Genomic DNA, 22,119 nt, shown 5'->3' on the forward strand with positions numbered 1-22,119 from the left:
AACTCGCTGGAAGGTGTAGAATATTTGTATCAAGTATAATCATTGTAAATATAGCCATTTTATTCAACAGTTATTTCTGAAGGTTAAGCATGAATTTTAGTGTGTGTGTATGAAGCAGCCTGTATAGGAATGGAATGTGCTCACATAGGGTAAAACTGCTCTCACGACTGCTGAGAAAATATATGGTGAAGTTCCTTCACAGGTGGCTCCTGTCCACTTCTTAAAATAAACGGACTGGAGTCAAAGAATAGGACGATGTATAATGGTGACATGTATGGAATGTATTGGTCATGCCTTGGTAGATCATATATAAGTGGGAAGGAACCCATTTACTGGAGTTACTCTGCTATCTCTGATAATAAAGTCTATCTTCTGGCATCAAAACCTTAAGACTTTGAGAGTGATTCTTCATAAAGGCGGCAGAAGCCACAACAAAGGTCACGACGTGGTTGAGAGCTTGCTGCGAGGTATCCAGCAGCTTGCCCATGTCCACTCTTCCGTACCTCGTGACACGGTTCAGTGCCCGCGGCGTTTCCTATAGGAACCCCTAGTTTCAATACATTGACACAATGTCGAGTGAGTGACAGACAGGGAACGTCTTGGTTTCTGATGTAACCTCTGTTCCCTGACAGAGGGAACGAGACGTTGTGTCCCTCCTGCCGCAGCTCTGAACTGGCCGCTGACATGGCCGGGACTCTCTATTAGCTCCTCAGCATTAATCTGAATGAGTGGTGCACGCCATCTCCTTTTATACCCATAAGCAAGAGTGGCATGCAAATTCCACTCACCAATTCTCATTGGCCTTTCTATTTTAAGCAAAGGTGATTGGGGCTATCAAGATCGAACCCCTAGTGTCACTACATCGACATAACGTCTCGTTCCCTCCATCAGGGAACAGAGGTTACATCAGTAACAAAGACGTTTGCCAGAACTCTAGAGTTTTTGTGAGGGGAAACAGCCAGTACTCGCTGTGGTGGTGGAGGGTCCGGTTCACCTGTAAGATGGTTTGAATTCAGCATTAGATCATGTTTGGCCTCATATCTGTCACAGCAGTTGAAAATTGGAAATTTGGAATTAAAGAAAGTCATTTGCGATCATTTGTGTGATTCTTTTGTGAAAAGTTCAAATCCACCAACACAAACTGCTGGGAAATTGGGCCTTATTAATGCTGAGGAGATTACAATGATTGTGAGCTGTGAAATACCAGAATTTGTCAAATCCTAAGTTTGTCCAGATTTCGCCTTGAGTTAAAAGAAGACCAACTCTACAATAATATATGGGAAATGGGGTATTTCAACCCCACAAACAGCACTTTTTGGGCATTTACATTGTTTTTTGAATGGAGCACCTATTTAAAGCTTTTATTTCCTTGGGTGCAAATAGATCCTGGAAATGCCCCCAAGGAGTGTTTTGTTTGTAAACAGTAACTTCATCTATAATATTATAGCTCTATTCTCTTACTCTGTGTAAACAGTTTGTCTCATTGTTTGTTTCCAGAAATTTCTGAGACAAAGTTGATACTTTAGTTAAACATAACTAAGAACTCCATTAAAGTAATACTGTAGTTCAGCCATAAATGATAATTCTCTCATCATTTCCTCATCCTTATGCATTCTCAAACTACTATGACCTTTTTTCTGCAGAACACAAACTGAGATATTTTGATGGAGATATGAAATGTTTTTGTCTATACAATGCAAGTCAATGCTGTATATTGTCAAAAGTTTACAAAGATTAAAATTAAGTGTAATCAAGCTTTAAATCATGATCACTAAGGAGACTGCACATGTCAAGATTTACAGTGAAAATGAAGATACATTTTAGTCAGTTTCTCACCCAAAACCGATTGCATCACTTCAGAAGACATGGAATAAACCACTTAAATTGTTTGGATTACTTTTATGCTGCCTTTATGTCCTTTTTGGAGGTTGAAAATGTTGGACCCCATTGATTTGCATTGTGTAGGAATTTGTTATGCTATTTAAATTCAATAGAAATCGAGAGAGCTTTCATTGAAAATCGATTCTACATGGCATATTCAACCAAAATAATGTACTGTGTAATGTTTTGGACCGAGAGGACTGGTGGTTTGTAAAAGATCTACAGACTCACTTTCATTGCATTTTTTTTTTCTTCATACATTGAAAGGGAATGGTGACTGAGAGTCTCATTATGCCTAACCTCTCATTTTGTGTTCCATGGAAGAAAAAAAGGTTTGGAAAAACATGAGGGTGAGTGAATGATGGCAGGGGCCAACACAGCTATATTGTTCAAGAAAGGCCAGAGCAGATAACCACTTGTGAAAACTCAGGTCTTTCAACATGTGCAGCAGGCTGCTAGTTATGTTCTACCAGTCTATAGTGGCCAATGAGCACTTCTGCTTTGTATTCTCCCAGAGGAGTAACACAAGCTCACAGCGATTCCAAACACAAGAAGAGATCAAGAACCTCAGCTCTATTTTATGGTCTTGCTTTGGACTCACTGGAGACAGTAAAAAGTAAGAATGGGACAATTAAGGTGTCTTGCACAACATAAGGATTAATCTTTAATTTAGAATGACTCAAGGTTTATCTGATAATTCTGTTGCACCCAACTTTAAACCTTGTTTAAAATAATCAGGGTTACATTTAAACCATCATTTTGATCCTGATTTAAATTTCACAGTAAATCTAGATTAATTTTAATCCTGTTGCTCCACTACTTTAAACTCTTGATTTAAATCTCAGTTAGGGATTTGGTACAGGGATGGTTCAGAATCCATCATGGCAAACTAAATTAATCATTGGTGCAATCCACCCTCAAGCCCACGTTAACATTGTCAGCAACTTTGTCTCTGAATGTCGTTAGTCTCTGTACTCTGTGTCGCCAGTGGACGTACCAACTGCTGACACTCTAACGTTATTGGTCAGCTGCACAACTGGCCATAGCTTACAAAAAAATCTGATCACAGATAAGATACAATGCCGGATAAACTAAGATTTAAGATGGTTTTCCGTGCATCATTGTTTTATTATATCCATGTATGTGGTTACAGACAAATGATATAGAATAGTAAAATCAATGACTAGATTCACTTTTCATTTTGCCTGCAACTGACTCCAGTCTCACAGGAGATGGATGTCATGAGCTTCACCGTCTTCACTCCTATTGGTTGTCACTGCACGTTATTGCTCCACATTTGCATAAAGTTAAACTTTTCTCAACTTTGTCGCATCTCTTTACATGCCCACATCCTGTCACCAATGGTCACTGTCACTCCTGTTGTCGGAAGTCACCAGCTCTCATTGAAAATTAATGGTCTCCTGTTGCTTTGTGACTGTGAGTCGCTGACAATGTGAATGGGGCTTTAAAGTCATCATAAACAATTCTGCACATCTTCTACAATAGGGATCTTCAACTATCTTTTCGGGAGCCAGAACCCTCATGTTGTTCCAAACCCATTATTCCATGGAACACAAGTCATCTTTTTCTTGCATTGTATGGTGAAAAAATGCAATGAAAATGAATGGTGACTGAGGCTAACATTCTGCCTAACATCTAACCTTGTGTTTCATGGAGGAAAAAAGGTCATGTGGGTTTGGAACAATATGAGAGTTAGTAAATGATGACATAATTTTCATTTTCATTTCATACATTTTCAGTTTTTTAAGGTTTAGTCATAAAAAATAAAACTGCTAGAGAATAAACATGACTTTACATCCTCAGTTAACAAATAGGTTTTGATACACTTTTCTTAAACACTGATTGTTTGTAATATTTTTGAGATTTTCTTTTTTACAAAATTAGAGAAAACTGAAAAAAAGTCAGTACTTTGTTTAAAATCTGTTTTAAAAAAACTGTTTAAAATCCTCCCATTCAGAAAGGAAAAGTTAGTTTTTCCTTGTCCTGCAAATATTGTACATTTGCACACTGGTTAATGTACCCGCAGGGCTTGATTAAACTCTCCACTGAGTGCCATAAAACTCACCAACTGATCATTGTCCAACTCACTTTTGAGAGTTGTTAAACTCACTGCTGAGCACTGTTAAATTCACAGCGAAGAGTTGTTAAATCCACCACTGAGTTTTGTGCAGAGAGTGCTCTATCGTGCAGGGAGCACAACAATTTTATCAAAATCAATTGGAGGGCCAGATAAAAAATAATTGATGGACCTGAATTGACATCTTTTATAGTCTGGGAACATAACTCACAGAGTCTCACAGAATGATTGTGTAGCAATTCACTAATAGAGAGCCACAATGCCCAGGGCACTAATTGCTAACGAGATGAGTAGAACCTTGTGTTTGTGTTTCAGTTTTCCTTTTGCAACTGTGTACTTCCTGAGGAAAATACAGCAGCAAAATCAGTGTTTTTTAAAATATCCATTGCAATAAGAAAGCTCTTTGTTCTCATAAGGAGTAAATACACTTGGAGTATCTTTACGTGTTAAGAGAGAGGGCTGATGGAAGAAACACCCATTGTACGGTACTTTATACTGGAAACCGAATAGAACAGCAGGAGGGAGAACATAATATTCTGCTCAAGAAAATTTGCCTGGTGTGGCCAAAATAACAGTAAAGCACGTGAACAAACTAAATACCATTAGTTTCAAATCTTTCAGAGCAAAACCAGGCTACAGTAAAAAAGTGTTGATAAGACCAAATAGAATGGTTTCATTAGAAAGACACGTTACCAACTTTGCTCCACAGTAAGTAACTCAAGCTTTTTTCAGCCATTAAGTGCAATATTTTTAGTCACTGCACTACTGGCTAAAGCCAACTCTTTCTACTGTAAATATAGTTTGAACAACATAGCTGCACACAACAGGAAAAAATAGACATGATCAGAACTTACATTACTGCCATATGTTTTTTTTTTTTCCTTTATATTTATGGGCTCTTAATGTTTTAGGACCATTATAGATCATAAGGGGAAATGCTAGTTGTGGAGAGGGATGTGGTCATGTGTCTGTCACTGGGGAGAGAGGAAGCAGAAAGGGCCATCACCTGGTGATTAATGATGCGTAACACCTGTTTCTTGTTAGTGACAACAGAGATGGGCTTGAAAAGGCTGCTGAGAACACCAGTGAGAGAGAGAGAGAGAGTCCCAGTCACACAGACCTGCTAGATCGTGAAGCTAAATAATTTACAAGTTTATGTTTCCTCTTATGACTAAAGCTGAAGAGTAAATGCACTGCTGTGAAGCTGAAAAGCCAAAGACTGTTTGTTAGACTGGGAAACCATTAAAGCTTGATTTACCTGGACTGCCACCCCGCTTCCCACTTCCTTATTGTTGATACTTCTACACTTGTATCCCCACCAAGCTTGCTTAACCAGCAAGACTTCCTCAGTCAAACAGCTTGATGCTGGTAGACCAGCATTACAAGCTAAGTTTTGCTAGTTAAAAACATAGCTTTGCTGGTCCACCACCTAGACAAGCACCAAACTAGCCTAAAATTCATGCTGGTCCAATTTGGTCATTTTTGGATCATGATCTAGACTGGATTCGGACCTGCATCCCTATGCGGCAATGATTATTCATGCAGAGTGACAGCACATGCACCATCCAAATTGCCATAGCTCTGCCACCTGTGCTGTTTTTGTTTCATTTAAAAGTACTGTAAGTCCAGCAAAATGTTTATGCTGTCATTTCTTCCTGTTGCTCAGAATGAGCAAGGATATGCAAATCAGCAATAAAGTGTTAGGATGAAAGTTAACAATATAAGAAAATATAAGTATGGACATACAGTTGTGCTCAAAAGTTTGCATACCCTGGCAGAAATTGTGAAATTTTGGCATTGATTTTGAAAATATGACTGATCATGAAAAAAAAACAAAAAACTGTCTTTTATTTAAGGATAGTGATCATATTTTACAGATACAGATCATACATCACATTTATTATCACATAGTTGTTTGGCTCCTTTTTAAATCATAATGATAACAGAAATCACCCAAATGGCCCTGATCAAAAGTTTACATTCCCTTGAATGTTTGGCCTTGTTACAGACACACAAGGTGACACACACAGGTTTAAATGGCAATTAAAGGTTAATTTCCCACACCTGTGGCTTTTTATATTGCAATTAGAGTATAAATAGTCAGTGAGTTTGTTAGCTCTCATGTGGATGCACTGAGCAGGCTAGATACTGAGCCATGGGGAGCAGAAAAGAACTGTCAAAAGACCTGTGTTACAAGGTAATGGAACTTTATAAAGATGGAAAAGGATATAAAAATATATCCAAAGCATTGAAAATGCCAGTCAGTAGTGTTCAGTCACTTATTAAGAAGTGGAAAATTCGGGGATCTCTTGATACCAAGCCAAAGTCAGGTAGACCAAGAAAGATTTCAGCCGCAACTGCCAGAAGAATTGTTCGGGATACAAAGAAAAACCCACAGGTAACCTCAGGAGTAATACAGGCTGCTCTGGAAAAAGACGGTGTAGTTGTTTCAAGGAGCACAATACGACGATACTTGAATAAAAATGAGCTGCATGGTCGAGTTGCCAGAAAGAAGCCTTTACTGCGCCAATGCCACAAAAAATCCCGGTTACAATATGCCCGACAACACCGTGAAATGCCTCACAGCTTCTGGCACACTGTAATTTGGAGTGATGAGACCAAAATAGAGCTTTATGGTCACAAGTATATGTGCTATGTTTGGAGAGGGGTCAACAAGGCCTATAGGGAAAAGAATACCATCCCCACTGTGAAGCATGGTGGTGGCTCACTGATGTATTAGGGGTGTGTGAGCTCTAAATGCATGGAGAATCTTGTGAAAATTGATGGCAAGATGAATGCAGCATGTTATCAGAAAATACTGGCAGACAATTTGCATTCTTCTGCACGAAAGCTGCGCATGGTACGCTCTTGGACTTTCCAGCACGACAATGACCCTAAGCACAAGGCCAAGTTGACCCTCCAGTGGTTTCAGCAGAAAAAGGTGAAGGTTCTGGAGTGGCCATCACAGTCTCCTGACCATAATATCATCGAGCCACTCTGAGGAGATCTCAAATATGCGGTTCATGCAAGACGACCAAAGAATTTGCGTGACCTGGAGGCATTTTGCCAAGACGAATGGGCAGCTATACCACCTGCAAGAATTTGGGGCCTCATAGATAACTATTACAAAAGATTGCACGCTATCATTGATGCTAAAGGGGGCAATACACAGTATTAAGAACTAAGGGTATGCAGACTTTTGAACAGGGGTCATTTCATTTTTTTCTTTGTTGCCATGTTTTGTTTTATGATTGTGCCATTCTGTTATAACCTACAGTTGAATATGAATTCCATAAGAAATAAAAGAAATGTGTTTTGCCTGCTCACTCATGTTTTCTTTAAAAATGGTACATATATTACCAATTCCCCAAGGGTATGCAAACTTTTGTGCACTGTATGTGCTGCAGTCAGTTAATGTCAGAGTAGGTTAGTGCTGCATTAGTATTAGCACCTGACTGCGAATGGTGGGATTGAGCTATAAGCCTCTGTAATTTAGTAAATAAGAGCAAATTGGCCTCAGGTTAACTGCAATCATAAGAGAGACTTGCTTTACTGAGAGATTCTCAAAGGTATGCTTTTTATCTTTAGCCATTAATGGTGGTTAAAAATTTTTTAGCTTAAGGAAGTGGCTAAAGGTAAAAGACAGGATTAGGTATTTTCCCCTTTCTCTCTCATTCATATTCACTCACTCTCTCTCTTATGACGTAAAGCAAGAGCATGAATTTTTTATATGTGTGTGCCTAGACAAGTGCCTGCCTCTACGTTAAAGGAAGTAAATAATAAAAAAAAATTATTCTGTCATTATTTACTCACCCTCATTTAGTTTTAAACCTGTATGACTTTCTTCTATGGAACAAAAAATGATATATTTAAGAATCTTTATGCAGTATTTTTATATTTTATTATGTGCAGGATATGCATTGTTATAATCTACAGTTCAATTTTCAGTAGTTTAAATGCTAATTCTTGATAACCGTAAAAAAGCAAAAGCACACACATCCATTGGCAAAAACATTTAGTGCAGGTGCTTGACCAAAAAGTCGATAAAGAAAAAAATTTGGCACACAACCGCTCCAAAAATAGATAATTAATTGTATTCCCACCTTGGTGACGTTTCGAGTAGGGATGTGCACAGATAGTCGACATACAGTTAATCGTTCAACGCACTTGTATTTGAATACCATAATCACTATTCGGTTATTCTACACGTGCAATTCAGGTCTTCAACCCATTCCGAGCCCGACGGTACCCGACAAACTGTTGGGTTTTGGGCCAGGTTCAAGTACGTTTTTTTTTTTCTCCCCTTTTTTCTCCCCAATTTGGAATGCCCAATTCCCTAAGTCCTTGTGGTGGCATAGTGACTCGCCTCAATCCGGGTGGCGGAGGATGAATCTCAGTTGCCTCCACGTCTGAGACCATCAATCCACACATCTTATCATGTGTCTTGTTGAGCACGTTACCACGGAGACGTAGTGCACGGAGGGCCACGCTATTCTCCGCGGCATCCACGCACAACTCACCACGTGCCCCACCGAGAGCGAGAACCACATTATAGCGACCACGAGGAAGTTACCCCATGTAATTCTACTCTCCCTAGCAACCGGACCAATTTGGTTGCTTAGGAGACCTGGCTGGAGTCACTCAGCATGCCCTGGATTCGAACTCGCGACTCCAGGGGTGGTAGTCAGCGTCAATACTCGCTGAGCTACCCAGGTCCCCCAAACCAGCACTGCTTTAAAAAATTGATATGATAGTGTAATGTGGCTAAATGAATGCCTTTTATAAGTACATAAAACATATTGCTGTAAACACACATGATAAATCTAAAGATTGCTGAGCCTGTGCTGGAATCATCCAAACTGAGGTGAGTACAATTTTTTCATGATGCAGGTAGAAATGTCGTTACGGTGATGTCTTCGTCATTACACTGCCCTGTCTTATATAGAAAAGACCTGTGTGAAGATACTTCAAAATATCTAATTTTGTGTTCCACAGAAGAAAGAAATTCATACAGGTTTGGAACGACATAAGGGTGAGTACATAATGCCAGAATGTAAAAAATGTTTGAACTATTCCTTAAAATAAGAGTACAATTGTGAAAAAGTGACTGAAATGAGCTATGTATTGTGTGTTACCTGTAATTAGGTTGTCCACCAGGGTTGTCGGAATACAGAAAACCCCCACCAGAAGGTCGCTCATGGCCAGATTGAGGATAAAGAGGTTTGTGACCGTTCTCATATGCCGGTTCTCCAGCACGATGAGACATACCAAACCATTTCCCACCATGCATAGTAGGAAGATGAAGAGGTAGGCCAGAGTCAGGGCAGTAGCCACAGGCAGAGAGTGCTGGTAGTACGGGTAGTAGGTAATACTGGTAAGGTTGGTCACATTACTGTTGTTTGCGAAGGAATTTGTGAGGCTGGCGTTCAAATAGAGCGCAGTAAGTTCTGGTGACATATCCATTTCGGTTGGCTCCTCCGCCTTGCTGTCCTGGAGTTTAAACGTTCCTCTTGTTAGGCCGGTTGCAGACAGAACCTGAGGATGAACACAAGCGCACACACGCACACCACAGTAGACCCAATTCAGATATCAATAATGTCAAAACTGAGTGCAAAATGTGTTTGTGCAAAGAATTTGAGCACCAGAGAGCAGACACTAATGAGATGGTTAGTGTCAGGCTAATGGGAATATGCAGTCAATTTCAACAGGACACATCAGATGCATGCCTTATGAGCATTTTCAAACTACACAACTGTAAGTGAACAGATACAGCATTCACTGCTAAAGTTTTCTGTGAAATATATGCATACAACACATGCATCGGTATCATAAATATTTACTAGAAGACAAAAGCGACAAACATTGAGTGAAGCAGTTTGAAATACAGTGGTCATGTAAACAGCATTAGCTGAAAAACTAATTTGCGTGAAATAGCTCATTTAGGAATTATGATGGGGAAAATGAGTGATTCTTTGTGGTTGCGCAAGGAAACCGGTTCTGTTTAAAAAGAAAAGAAAAATACTGAAAGAAATACTGTAACCAAATGTTTTTAGGAAGTTTGTAAATGTTAATGGTTTAAACTTCTGATGACAAAGGCTTACATAATACAAAGTCAATAAATATACAACACATCTCTCTATGTTGTCTTGGCTGGTTTCACACAACAACAAACACCACAACATGACTCACTCCCCCAATGAATCGGTTTTTGACTTGCTCACTGAACCGCAAGTCATTAATTTTGTCATGTCCAATTTGAAAAGAACTAAGAAATGTTCCTACTGCTCATTAAACTCAAATCTTTGTAATATTGACTGGTTGTTCATATGACAACGTGTACAGTAGTGTACAAACATTTGGAACAGGGTTTTGTCATAAATAGTATTTTAATAAATTAAAAAACAAAATATATTAATGTTTTATTAAATATTAATCATTAATATTTAAAAATATTAATTATAAGAATTGTTATATTATGTATACTGTTAAAGCAAAAAGCTACTCAAAGCCCCATATATTGAAGTGATTTGACTACTGTCTATGAACACCCCTAACCTGTGGTAAAATCACTGCGTGGCCTCAGGTGGCTAATTGTTGTAGGTTTGAGATCTTTTCCAAATGATTTAAACTAAAAAACACTGTACTGAAAACAGGAAGAGCAGTTCAAGGACATCTCAAAGCAGATGATTATCTGTTTTGAATATATATTTATAGGGATAACTTGGTCTCCTTGGAGAGCTTAAAATGTTTAATTACAAACAATTATTTAAAATACCCCCCCCCCCCCACCCCCCAAGGCAATGTTTTGCTTTTCTATAATTTTGAGTGAACTATCCCTCTTCGGAACCGTAATCATAATTGGAATTCTTCACGATTCATATCCCTATCTCCTCCTTTTTCACAGGGATGGAAAAATAAAGACTGTAATTTCATATCGAACACAAAGAACATCATTTGGAGGGAATGTTAATTGGAGAGATGATATTGAAATCCATGACCTTACACACTAATGTTTCTCTGTTCCCACTGCTCTGAAACGGACGCTTTAATAGGAGTTCTAATCAGGGCATAGATCAAATCAATTAAACATTACATTACAACAATTATATAACTAAAGAACTGTTTTAAATTGTTACCAAAAGGAAATAGAGTTCAAAGACTTTATGAACATAAAGTTTTGTGTGTGTGTGTGTGTATATATATATATATATATAAAATGAGTAGTTCACCCAAAATTGGAATTTTCTCCCTTTCAAAACGTATACAAAAGGTTCTTTTTTTTTTTTAAAGAGGAGATAGCTCTTCACATACCTGTCTGTTTTATACAATTGACAGTTTATAGTGACCAAGTCTGAGAAGCTCCAAAAAGGATGGAAAAGCACTAGAAGAAGAATTTAAGTAGTCCAAATGACTATATTCCACGTCTTCTCAAGTCATCCAATAACTTGTGTGATTAACAGCCATAAATTTAGATTGATATTCACTCTCAAATCAAATAATTTATGCAAATTATGGTAACACTTTACAATAAGGTTCCATTTGTTAACATTAGTTAACAACATTAGTTAATATTAGTTAACAATGAACAACACTTATTAAGCATTTATAAATCTTAGTTAATGTTACTTTCAACATATACTAATACATGTTAAAATCAAAGATTGTATTAGTTAACATTAGTTAATGCACTATGAACTAACATGAACTAACAATGAACAATTGTATTTTTATTAACTAACATTAACAAAGATTAACAAAGGATGTAACAAATATATTGTTAATTGTTTTTTTCGTGTTACCTAATGCATTTAGTAATGTTAACAAATGGAACCTTATTGTAAAGTGTTACCCAAATTATTATGTAGCTCTCAAATCAAATGTGGTGCCTATTACACAGATAACACGTCAAATAATAAATAAAGAGAAGTATTCTTTTAAATAATTAAATTTGAATAAAAAGTGACTGAAACCACCCATGTAGTCTCAATTCTCCAACTATTAAGGTCCCAGCAACTGCCTATTCTAGCTGCAACTATGTCCTGTGGAGCTAAAGCAGTAGACTTTGAGCCAAGAAATAAAACAGACCACAGAGACCTGCTGAGCTGCGACAGAGTAAAAATGCTCTGTGTTTTCTATCAATCTCTTTCTCAGTGACAACTGATGACTTGCATGTGTGTGGTTAAAGACACTTAGTCTGCAAGGCCAAGGTAAAGGTAAAGGTAAATGATAAGATAGCCAGATACTTGTTCTTTCAGTTGAAATTGCCCCATTATTCTGTCCTAACCACACAACACATCAATTATAATAAAACCCCTCATGGCAGGCTGTGATTGTGCTCGAGTAATTAATGAAAATCATAACTGAATAGCTTAATTCAATGGAAGTATCTTATTTAACTGAATCTGGAAATATAAACAGTTGTGCCCAAAGTTTGCATACCCTGGCAGAAATTGTGAAATTTTGGCATTGATATTTAAAATATGACTGATCATGCAAAAAAACTGTCTTTTATTTAAGGATTGTGATCATCTGAAGCCATTTATTATCACATAGTTGTTTGGCTCCTTTTTAAATCATAATGATAACAGAAATCACCCAAATGGTGATACAGTCTGCTCTGGAAAAAGACGGTGTGGTTGTTTCAAGGAGCACAATACTTGTTGACCCCTCTCCAAACATAGCGCTTATGGTTGTGACCATAAAGCTCTATATTGGTCTCGTCACTCCAAATTACAGTGTGCCAGAAGCTGTGAGGCATGTCAAGGTGTTGTCAGGCATATTGTAACCGGGCTTTTTTGTGGCATTGGTTTCTTTCTGGCAAATCGACCATGCAGCTCATTTTTGTTCAAGTATCGTTGTATTGTGCTCCTTGAAACAACCACACCGTCTTTTTCCAGAGCAGCCTGTATTTCTCCTGAGGTTACCTGTGGGTTTTTCTTTGTATCCCGAACAATTCTTCTGGCAGTTGTGGCTGAAATCTTTCTTGGTCTACCTGACCTTGGCTTGGTATCAAGAGATCCCTGAATTTTCCACTTCTTAATAAGTGATTGAACAGTACTGACTGGGATTTTCATGGCTTTGGATATCTTTTTATATCCTCTTCCATCTTTATAAAGTTCCATTACCTTGTTACGCAGGTCTTTTGAGAGTTCTTTTCTGCTCCCCATGGCTCAGTATCTAGCCTGCTCAGTGCATCCATGTGAGAGCTAACAAACTCATTGTCTATTTATACACAGACACTAATTGCAATTTTAAAAGCCACAGGTGTGGGAAATTAACCTTTAATTGCCATTTAAACCTGTGTGTGTCACCTTGTGTGTCTGTAACAAGGCCAAACATTCAAGGGAATGTAAACTTTTGATCAGGGCCATGTGCGTGATTTCTGTTATCATTATGATTTTAAAAAGGAGTCAAACAACTATGTGATAATAAATGGCTTCAGATGATCGCTATACTTAAATAAAAGACAGTTTTTTTGCATGATCAGTCATATTTTAAAAATCAATGCCAAAATTTCACAATTTCTGCCAGGGTATGCAAACTTTTGAGCACAACTGTATGTCAATACACTGATATTCCATTTTATGAGGAAGAATAGACAACCAATTCAATCAAAATTGATTCAGATTCAACCGACTTGCTACATCTGGCCTTGTCCAAAGAACTTTAATAGTTTTTCTTTGGTGACCTTTATTAAATATGAGCAAAGTAGGAGGTCTGAGTCACTCAGAATGAAAGCTGACAGCTAAAAGTGTGATCCATGTACGTCAGCCACTGCTGATTTATTTTTAAACATACAGTTACAGTACAGTATAAACTTGAAAGTCTGCCATTGGTCTATCATTGGCATTTCCCATTCTTTAAATCAACAATTAATTTAATTTCAAACCACATTAATTAATCATGCCAATTTCTCAAAAGAGTAATCAGGAATGCAAATACAGTACAGAGGATGCAACAGAATTACTGTAACAAATGAAGAATGTGAAATGTGTTACATTTTTAGCAGAAGGACAGAAGATGCATACCAGTTGCAATTCAAATAGCATTTCAGTTTCTTAAGAAGTCATAATAATTTGTCCTGTTAACTTTACTTAATACCCATTTTAAGGAATATTCCAGGTTAAATACAATTTAATGGGAAGTTCATCCAAAAATGACAATTATATCATAATTTACTCACCCTCATGTTGTTCCAAATCTTTCTTTTGTGGAACACATAAGGCAAATCTTTGAAGAATGTCTTGGCTGCTCTTTTGTCTTATAGTGAAAGGGGGCTGGAGCACCAATAACCCCTAAACACATACCTTTGGTCTTTAGTGACCTGGGACCTCGTTTCTGCCCCTGTACCTCATCCATTTTTTGGAATTGTGCCCACACCTATTTAGTATTCCTCAATCTATTTCTTATAAATAGTGTAACACAAAACTGCAAAAAATATTTGAATGGTTTAAGTACCAAAAGTGTATAGGGTCATTAGGTGTAATAGTGTCATTTTTTATTTTTATTTTATTTATTTTTTGCACTTCCATAAATTATATATATTTTTTATTATCTATATAAGTTTACAATTACAAGATATCTATTTCTTTGTTTATTACAACATAAATGAGTACTATATTTAAACAAATAAATACAGTACACCTTGAATTTCTGTGCAACAGTGATGAATTATCTGTATAGTGTCTAATAATGCATTAGCAACGTTCTCTTGAAGGTGCTGTAAGTGATTTAAACCATTCTAACTTCCAGGAGACTGAGCTGTTGATTTAGCCACGCCCCCTCTTTTCAAAACACCACTGTTGAAACTGACACAAACCATGTTCCCAGGGTTGTCAAACACAACAGTAGCGAAACAGTGCCCTCAACTGACAAATCCTAAATCAGAATATGGCATTAAGCCTCAATAATTCGCTGCAACGACAACAAAATGAGAATGCGTAAAATGATTGACAGGCAGAAATGTCAGAGACCGTGGCCCACCGACACATTTTTGTTTGCTGTTTACAAAGTCTAGAGCAGTCACAGAGACTGGTGAGATATCTCATGACATTTATTTCAGTGAGTATAATTTCTTTTTTTTTTTTTTTTTTTTGCATGCCTTTCCATGAAAAGGTGCTTATAGCACCTTTAAGTTTATTTTTCCAATAAAGCTTGATATGAATTGAATCTGCCCATTTGATCCTATTATAAAAGTCCACCGGAAAATGCCAGAAGATTTTGCCAAACTTTTAATTAGGCTACAGCATGTCCACTGATTTCATGGCATGTATACTGTACATATATGTGCCAATTAGACATATGTGTCAAAAAAAATATATAAATTATACAAATATATGATGACTAACCAATTTCCTGCAAGTTCTTTGAGACAAAGTTTAAAGTAAATATATTTATTATTATATTTTAATGTTTGTTTTAATGAATCCTGTTCCATGATAATTCACGATTAATCACTGAAAACTGTGCTATTAATAACATTTAAAAAATTTAATCAATTCACAGCCCTAGTTTTTACATTTGTGCCAAAGAGATACCCTTTTCTTTTAATTTATTCTTAACACGCACTGTATACACCAAGTATACACAAGAGAATGACGTGTGCTTGAGGAAAGTATGCTTTTCACACATGTTTACCGGTACTGCAAAATAAAGTCTTAAAATAAAACAAGACCGTTAAACCTCTTGAAATTCCCAAAAAGCGAGGTGGATTTTCAAGTCAATTTAAAAGTACACATTGTGCTCAAAAGTGTGAAAAGCAGTACTTGAAAAGAAAGCATTACAACATTGCTTTCATCTGCCTTTAGTCACAGAGGATTTAAAGGTTCAACTAGGTTCATTTCAGTTATGTGGCATGAATGAAAGCATATTACACAAACATAGCAATTTGAATTCTGCCTTTTAAGTGTCTTCTTAAAAACAATCTAAGCAGTCTTTATATGGAAGGTCTTTGCTATACATTCATTTTGATTGCCATACATTTGAAGAACACTTGACTTGTCTTACACCACCAATGTTGGCACAGTCAGTAGCGGATTTAGGCATGGGCAACATGTGCCGTTGCCCAAGGCGGCATCTTGCGGGGGGCGGCACGAGGCACCCACACAGGTGCACCCACTCAAGCTCCATCAGGTTGGATGGGGAAAATGGCACAGCCCTTTTCAGATCTCTCCAGAGATGTTCAATCAGGTTAAAGTCTGGCCTCTGGCTGGGCCACTCAAGGACATTCACAGAGTTGTCCCGAAGCCACTCCTTTGTTATCTTGGCTGTGTGCTTAGGGTCGTTGTCCTGTTGGAAGATGAACCTTCGCCCCAGTCTGAGGTCCAGAGTGCTCTGGAGCAGGTTTTCATCAAGGATGTCTCTGTACATTGCTGCATTCATCTTCCCCTCGATCCTGACTAGTCTCCCAGTTCCTGCTGCTGAAAAACATCCCCACAGCATGATACTGCCACCACCATGCTTCACTGTAGGGATGGTATTGGCCAGGTGATGAGCAGTGCCTGGTTTCCTCCAGACATGACACTTGCCATTCAGGCCAAAGAGTTCAATCTTTGTTTCATCAGACCAGAGAATTTTGTTTCTCATGGTCTGAGAGTCCTTCAGGTGCCTTTTGGCAAACTCCAGGCGGGCTGTCATGTGCCTTTTACTGAGGAGTGGCTTCCGTCTGGCCACTCTACCATACAGGCCTGATTGGTGGAGTGCTGCAGAGATGGTTGTTCTTCTGGAAAGTTCTCCTATCTCCACAGAGAAATGCTGGAGCTCTGTCAGAGTGACCATCGGGTTCTTGGTCACCTCCCTGACTAAGGCCCTTCTCCCCCGATCGCTCAGTTTGGCCGGGCGGCCAGATCTAGGAAGAGTCCTGGTGGTTCCAAACTTCTTCCATTTACGGATGATGGAGGCCACTGTGCTCATTGGGACCTTCAATGCTGCAGACATTTTTCTGGACCCTTCCCCAGATCTGTGCCTCGATACAATCCTGTCTCGGAGGTCTACAGACAATTCCTTGGACTTCATGGCTTGGTTTGTGCTTTGACATGCATTGTTAACTGTGGGACCTTATATAGACAGGTGTGTGCCTTTCCAAATCATGTCCAATCAACTGAATTTACCACAGGTGGACTCCAGTCAATTTGTAGAAACATCTCAAGGATGATCAGTGGAAACAGGATGCACCTGAGCTCAATTTTGAGTGTCATGTACTTACGTACATGTGACTTTTTTTTTTCGTTTTTTATTTTTAATAAATTTGCAAAGATTTCAAACAAACTTCTTTGTATATGGGGTATTGTTTGTAGAATTTTGAGGAAAATAATGAATTTAATCCATTTTGGAATAAGGCTGTAACATAACAAAATGTTGAAAAAGTGAAGCGCTGTGAATACTTTCCGGATGCACTGTACTATACCATTTTGTGTCTCTACATTTAAGGTCTTGTCCTCATATGGGCTTAATGTTTGGTGATCTAGTCATTTGATTTTTTTCTTGTTTTTCCCCATTCAGATTCAAATGTTAGTAAAATATGTTAATAACTTTCCACATTCTCTTTGACCCTTATAATTATTATTATTATTAAGAATTAAACAGGCTGTTCTTTTCTGCCTTTTATGTAAATTGCCTCTTCATTTTCACATGTGAAATGAGATATAGTGCTTTGCTGTACTTTTTCTTGTGAGCTGTGGGTTTGTGAGTCCAGTATAGTGTTTTTTCCTTCAACAACAACCTCTTTGCACAGCCAGCATTACATTTAGGGCTGGGCGATATGACTACAAAAATTATATTTAATCTCAGTATTTTTCATCCTATTGAAGATATTCAATATACTGTATATCTTGATAATTATGTTTTTGCTCTGAAATGGCTTAAAGTGTTCTGATCAGAGGAACCATCATTTCATCCATACAGCTTTTGTAGTAGATTCAAAATGTTTAATTCATGAAGTAAAAATCTAGTTACAAATAATGATGGCATGTTTTCCACAGTTTACAACCATTAAATATCATAAAACTATATTATATTTAATTGTTTTCATTTATGTGCACCCATATACAATGATACATAGCAGTATAATAAAAAAAACATTATTTACCTACATATATTTTTACTAATACAATTTTTATGAATGAACATTATGTGCAAAAACTATGACTTCATGCACTTATTTTTTGGAGTCGAATATCATATAATACAGAATTATTAATGTGGGACCCAGTCAAGTTATGATATAATAATATACTACAGAATTATTATGATGATCAGATTTTTTTTTTTTTTTACAGTGGTAATATATTTCTGTCGGATTTATTTAACCATGACCTTTTATTTTGGCAGAACACTGAAACTGCACTGCAGTGTCCATGTGTATTTGACAGTTTACAGTGTTCCTCATTACAAATCTGGTGAAATGCAGTCATCTTCTCCTTTTCTGTGATACTGTGTATAGTTTTTAGATTTGGATAATAACTTGTAGCAGTTACAATTATTTGGAATTGCACAAATGTGTGAACCAGCAGCACTTTGCTTTCATAATGCACATGAACTGATCTGAGAGCACTGAAAATAGTGCATCATGATCCCTACGCATGCACACACAACATCCTACCACCAACGCACACAGACCATGTGTTTATTTAATTAAATTGCAGCCTTTTGTAGTTTAATAATCACTTATGACTATATCGCAATTCTGATGTTATGATTAACTGTGCAGCTCTGAAGGATCGTGAAATTTGTCTAATGACATGCTCTTTAGGAAACACAGTGGCCAAATAAAAGTGCATTAAAATAATTTTATATCGCAAGCCAAATCATCACGTGAATATTCCATATGTTAATGATGCAAACTCGCCCACAAAATCTGTGCTGAGTAAATCTGTGCGGCGCAATTGTGGTCTTGCGGGCTGGTTCTGAGCACTATACAGTGTATAGCTGTTCAGTATCAGTTCACTACTGTGATCCAGAGATCTGAATCTTCTCTTTAACATGCCGAAAGTGCTTTTGACTATGAATGTCTGGATATACACAGATGAGCCAAAACATTTTGACCACCTGCGTCTGCTTTTGAACACCAGCTGTTGGTCCTCCGCATGCCGCCAAAACAGCGCCGACCCGCCGAGGCATGGACTCTACAAGACCCCTGAAGGTGTCCTGTGGTATCTGGCACCAAGACATTAACAGCAGATCCTTCAAGTAATGTAAATTGCAAGATGGAGTCACCATGGATTGGACTTGTTAGTCTAGCCCATCCCACAGATACTCAATCAGACTGAGATCTGGGAAATTTGGAGGCTAGGGCAGCACCTTGGACTCTTCATCATGTTCCTCAAACCATTCCCGAACAATGTGTGCATTGTGGCAGTGTGCATTATCCTGCTGAAAGTGGCCACTGCCATCAAGGAATACCATTGCCATGAAGAGGTGTACCTGGTCTGCAACGATGTTTAGGTAGGTGGCACGTTTCAAATTGAAGTCCATGAGAATGGCCGGACCCAGGGTTTTCCAGCAGAACATTGCCCAGAGCATCACACTCCCCCCACCGGGATGTCATCTTCCCACAGCCCCAGTTAAACGGTGCACACATACATGGCCATCCATGTGATGTAAAAGAAAATGGGACTCATCAGACCAGGCGACCTTTTCCACTGATCCAATGTCCAGTTCTGACACTCACGTGCCAGTTGTAGATGCTTTCGACGATAGACAGGGGTCATCATGGGCACTATGACCGGTCTGCGGCTACGCAGCCCCATACACAGCAGGATGCGATACACAGTGTGTTGTGACACATTCCTCCTGTAACCATAATTAAAATTTTCTGTGACTTGTGCCACAGTAGACATTCTGTTGGTTCGGACCAGACGGGATAGTCTTCATTGCCCTCATGCATTGATGAGCCTTGGGCGCCCAACATCCTGTTGCCGGTTTGTGGTTTGTCACTCCGGTTTGTGGTTTGTCCCTCCTCGGACCACTGTCAGTAGGTTGTCAGGTCACTACTGCTGACCGGGAGCACCCCACAAGCCTTGCCATTTCAGAGATGCTCTGACCCAGTCGTCTGGCCATAACAATTTGGCCCTTGTCAAAGTCATTCAGTTCTTTACTCCTGCCCATTTATCCTGAAATCAACACATTGTCTATGAGAACTGATTGTTCGCTTACCATCTAATCTAAACAGACCTTGACACGTGGCCTTGTTAGGAGTTGAACAACGTTATTCGCACCACCTATGACTGGTCATAATGTTTTGGATCATCAGCGTATATGCCAGGTAAAAACACTCTTTAACATAATTTGATTATTATTTGATGTATTACTGCTGATATGATCGATAAAAAAGGAACACAAACATTTCTTTTAAATCAAATACATTTTACAGCCTGCTTTCATCTGTTTGCGTGGAAAGGAATGACAATGACTCAGCGCTATATTAGGGCTGATTGTGTCTACTTAATCTAGATTGCAGGTGGTTGGAAAATAAGATGCAGCTTTTTGCTCTGAAATACAGTATCATGTGCAAAAGTGGTGCAACATTTGAGTGAATTCGCCTCATGGTCTTTTTTCACTGGAGAGGAAGTTTTGAGGTCGGAAAAGTGTATGTGTTTATAGTTTAATGAATTTTTGTATATAAAATCTAAGAAAATTGTATTCCTCATGTTATCACCCCATTCATTTCTCTGAGAAAGAGAGGGACCAACTATTTTAACCTTCTACATTTCCATTGCAAATTGGTACTGTGTATTCCATGAAAATTAGGTCTGCCAAAGTTAAACATTATCTTTTAGGCATTAAATGAAATGAAATTTAATACAGTTAATGTATTTACATCATTTAAAGTTAAAACTTCTTCATTCTTAAGAGTGGTCAGAATAGTCACAAACTTTTAGTCATACACTGTAAAAAACATTGAGTAAACTAAAAAGGGCAACCAGCTGCAAAGCATTTTTGAGTTAACTTATTTGCACCAACTTAACAATTCAAGTTCCAAGTTCCATATTCCACTCAATACAATAAGTTCAGCAAACTCAATAATATCAATGATTATTAAGTTTGTTAAATTTGTTTTTTTTAATTGCAGTTATTCAAATTTTCAATATTCTTAAAAATAATATAAGCAGATCTACATTTCAACATAAGATCATGTGACAGCCCCACCAAGATGAAAAAAGTTCAACTTAAAAGGTGGTTTAGGTAACAAGTACTTCAAGCTTATAAACTTAATCAAAGCGAACACTAATCACCCTGTTGGATTGAGCATTAGAGATCAAACTGTTCTAACTTCACCACTAATCTTGACATTGTATGTTTTTACTGTTTAAAAATTTAAGTTGCTCTGACTTAAATGGCATAAAAGTTGACTTTATTGATTTTTTTAAGTAATCTCAACTTTTTCTACATTACATAGTTCAATCAATTTTTAAAAATGATTTTATCTGACAAAATTGAATTTGGATTTGTTTACAGTGAGTCATTTATTAATACCTGTTGAAAGTAAATTAATTTGAGTTCTTCACAATTTTAGCAATTATAATAAAACTCAAGTACCAGTATTAAATATTTCCTACAGAGTGAAACAAACTGAGTGGCCAAATCATGAGAAGGCCATCGGTATGGGCTATTGGCAAAAACTGAAAAACATCTGAAAAAAACAGGCACTTGATTTTGAATGAAATATATGTAAATTTACATTCATTCAGCCTCCTGTAATTATTTGCTTGTCCTTAGTTTATTTCTGAATCACACTGTATTCCCCACAGCAACATGATTTCCCTGGTAATGCATCTGTATACAGTTTTCCGCTGTGCCTCTGAATGTGTGATACTCATGATGTGAATACTCATCTATTGCAATCTAAGAACTCGAAGACAAGATGACACTTAAAAAGCTTGGAGGAGAAGAACTATGTTGGACCAAACCCTGTTTCGGCTCTCATTTTCTAATTTTTAAGACTCCATAAGGAGAACAGTTGGTGTTATGTTAATGACCACACTATCTAAATAATCACGTCAGACAGTGAACTTTTTTATTAGTTCATTTGATTTTAAATTCTAACTTGGACCACTTGAAGAAAAACTGGACTGATCTATGTATCTCTCAGCGGCTCTCTCATCTTTTGATTAGTCTGGCAGTTACTAACCGTGATATCAATT

General features: G+C 37.7%; 1 protein-coding gene across 1 annotated transcript in view; it reads right to left on the reverse strand.

The window, feature by feature from the left end:
* LOC127425395 (neuropeptide FF receptor 1-like) overlaps nucleotides 1-22,119 on the reverse strand; it is a 40,856-nt gene that overhangs the window by 16,178 nt on the left and 2,559 nt on the right. The window contains exon 2 of the mRNA XM_051671377.1: nucleotides 9,115-9,514. Coding sequence (XP_051527337.1) covers nucleotides 9,115-9,442 — 328 coding nt within the window. The 5' untranslated portion in view covers nucleotides 9,443-9,514. The remainder of the gene's footprint in view (nucleotides 1-9,114; nucleotides 9,515-22,119) is intronic.

Source organism: Myxocyprinus asiaticus, chromosome 3, assembly GCF_019703515.2.
Source record: "Myxocyprinus asiaticus isolate MX2 ecotype Aquarium Trade chromosome 3, UBuf_Myxa_2, whole genome shotgun sequence".
Lineage (NCBI taxonomy): Eukaryota > Metazoa > Chordata > Actinopteri > Cypriniformes > Catostomidae > Myxocyprinus > Myxocyprinus asiaticus.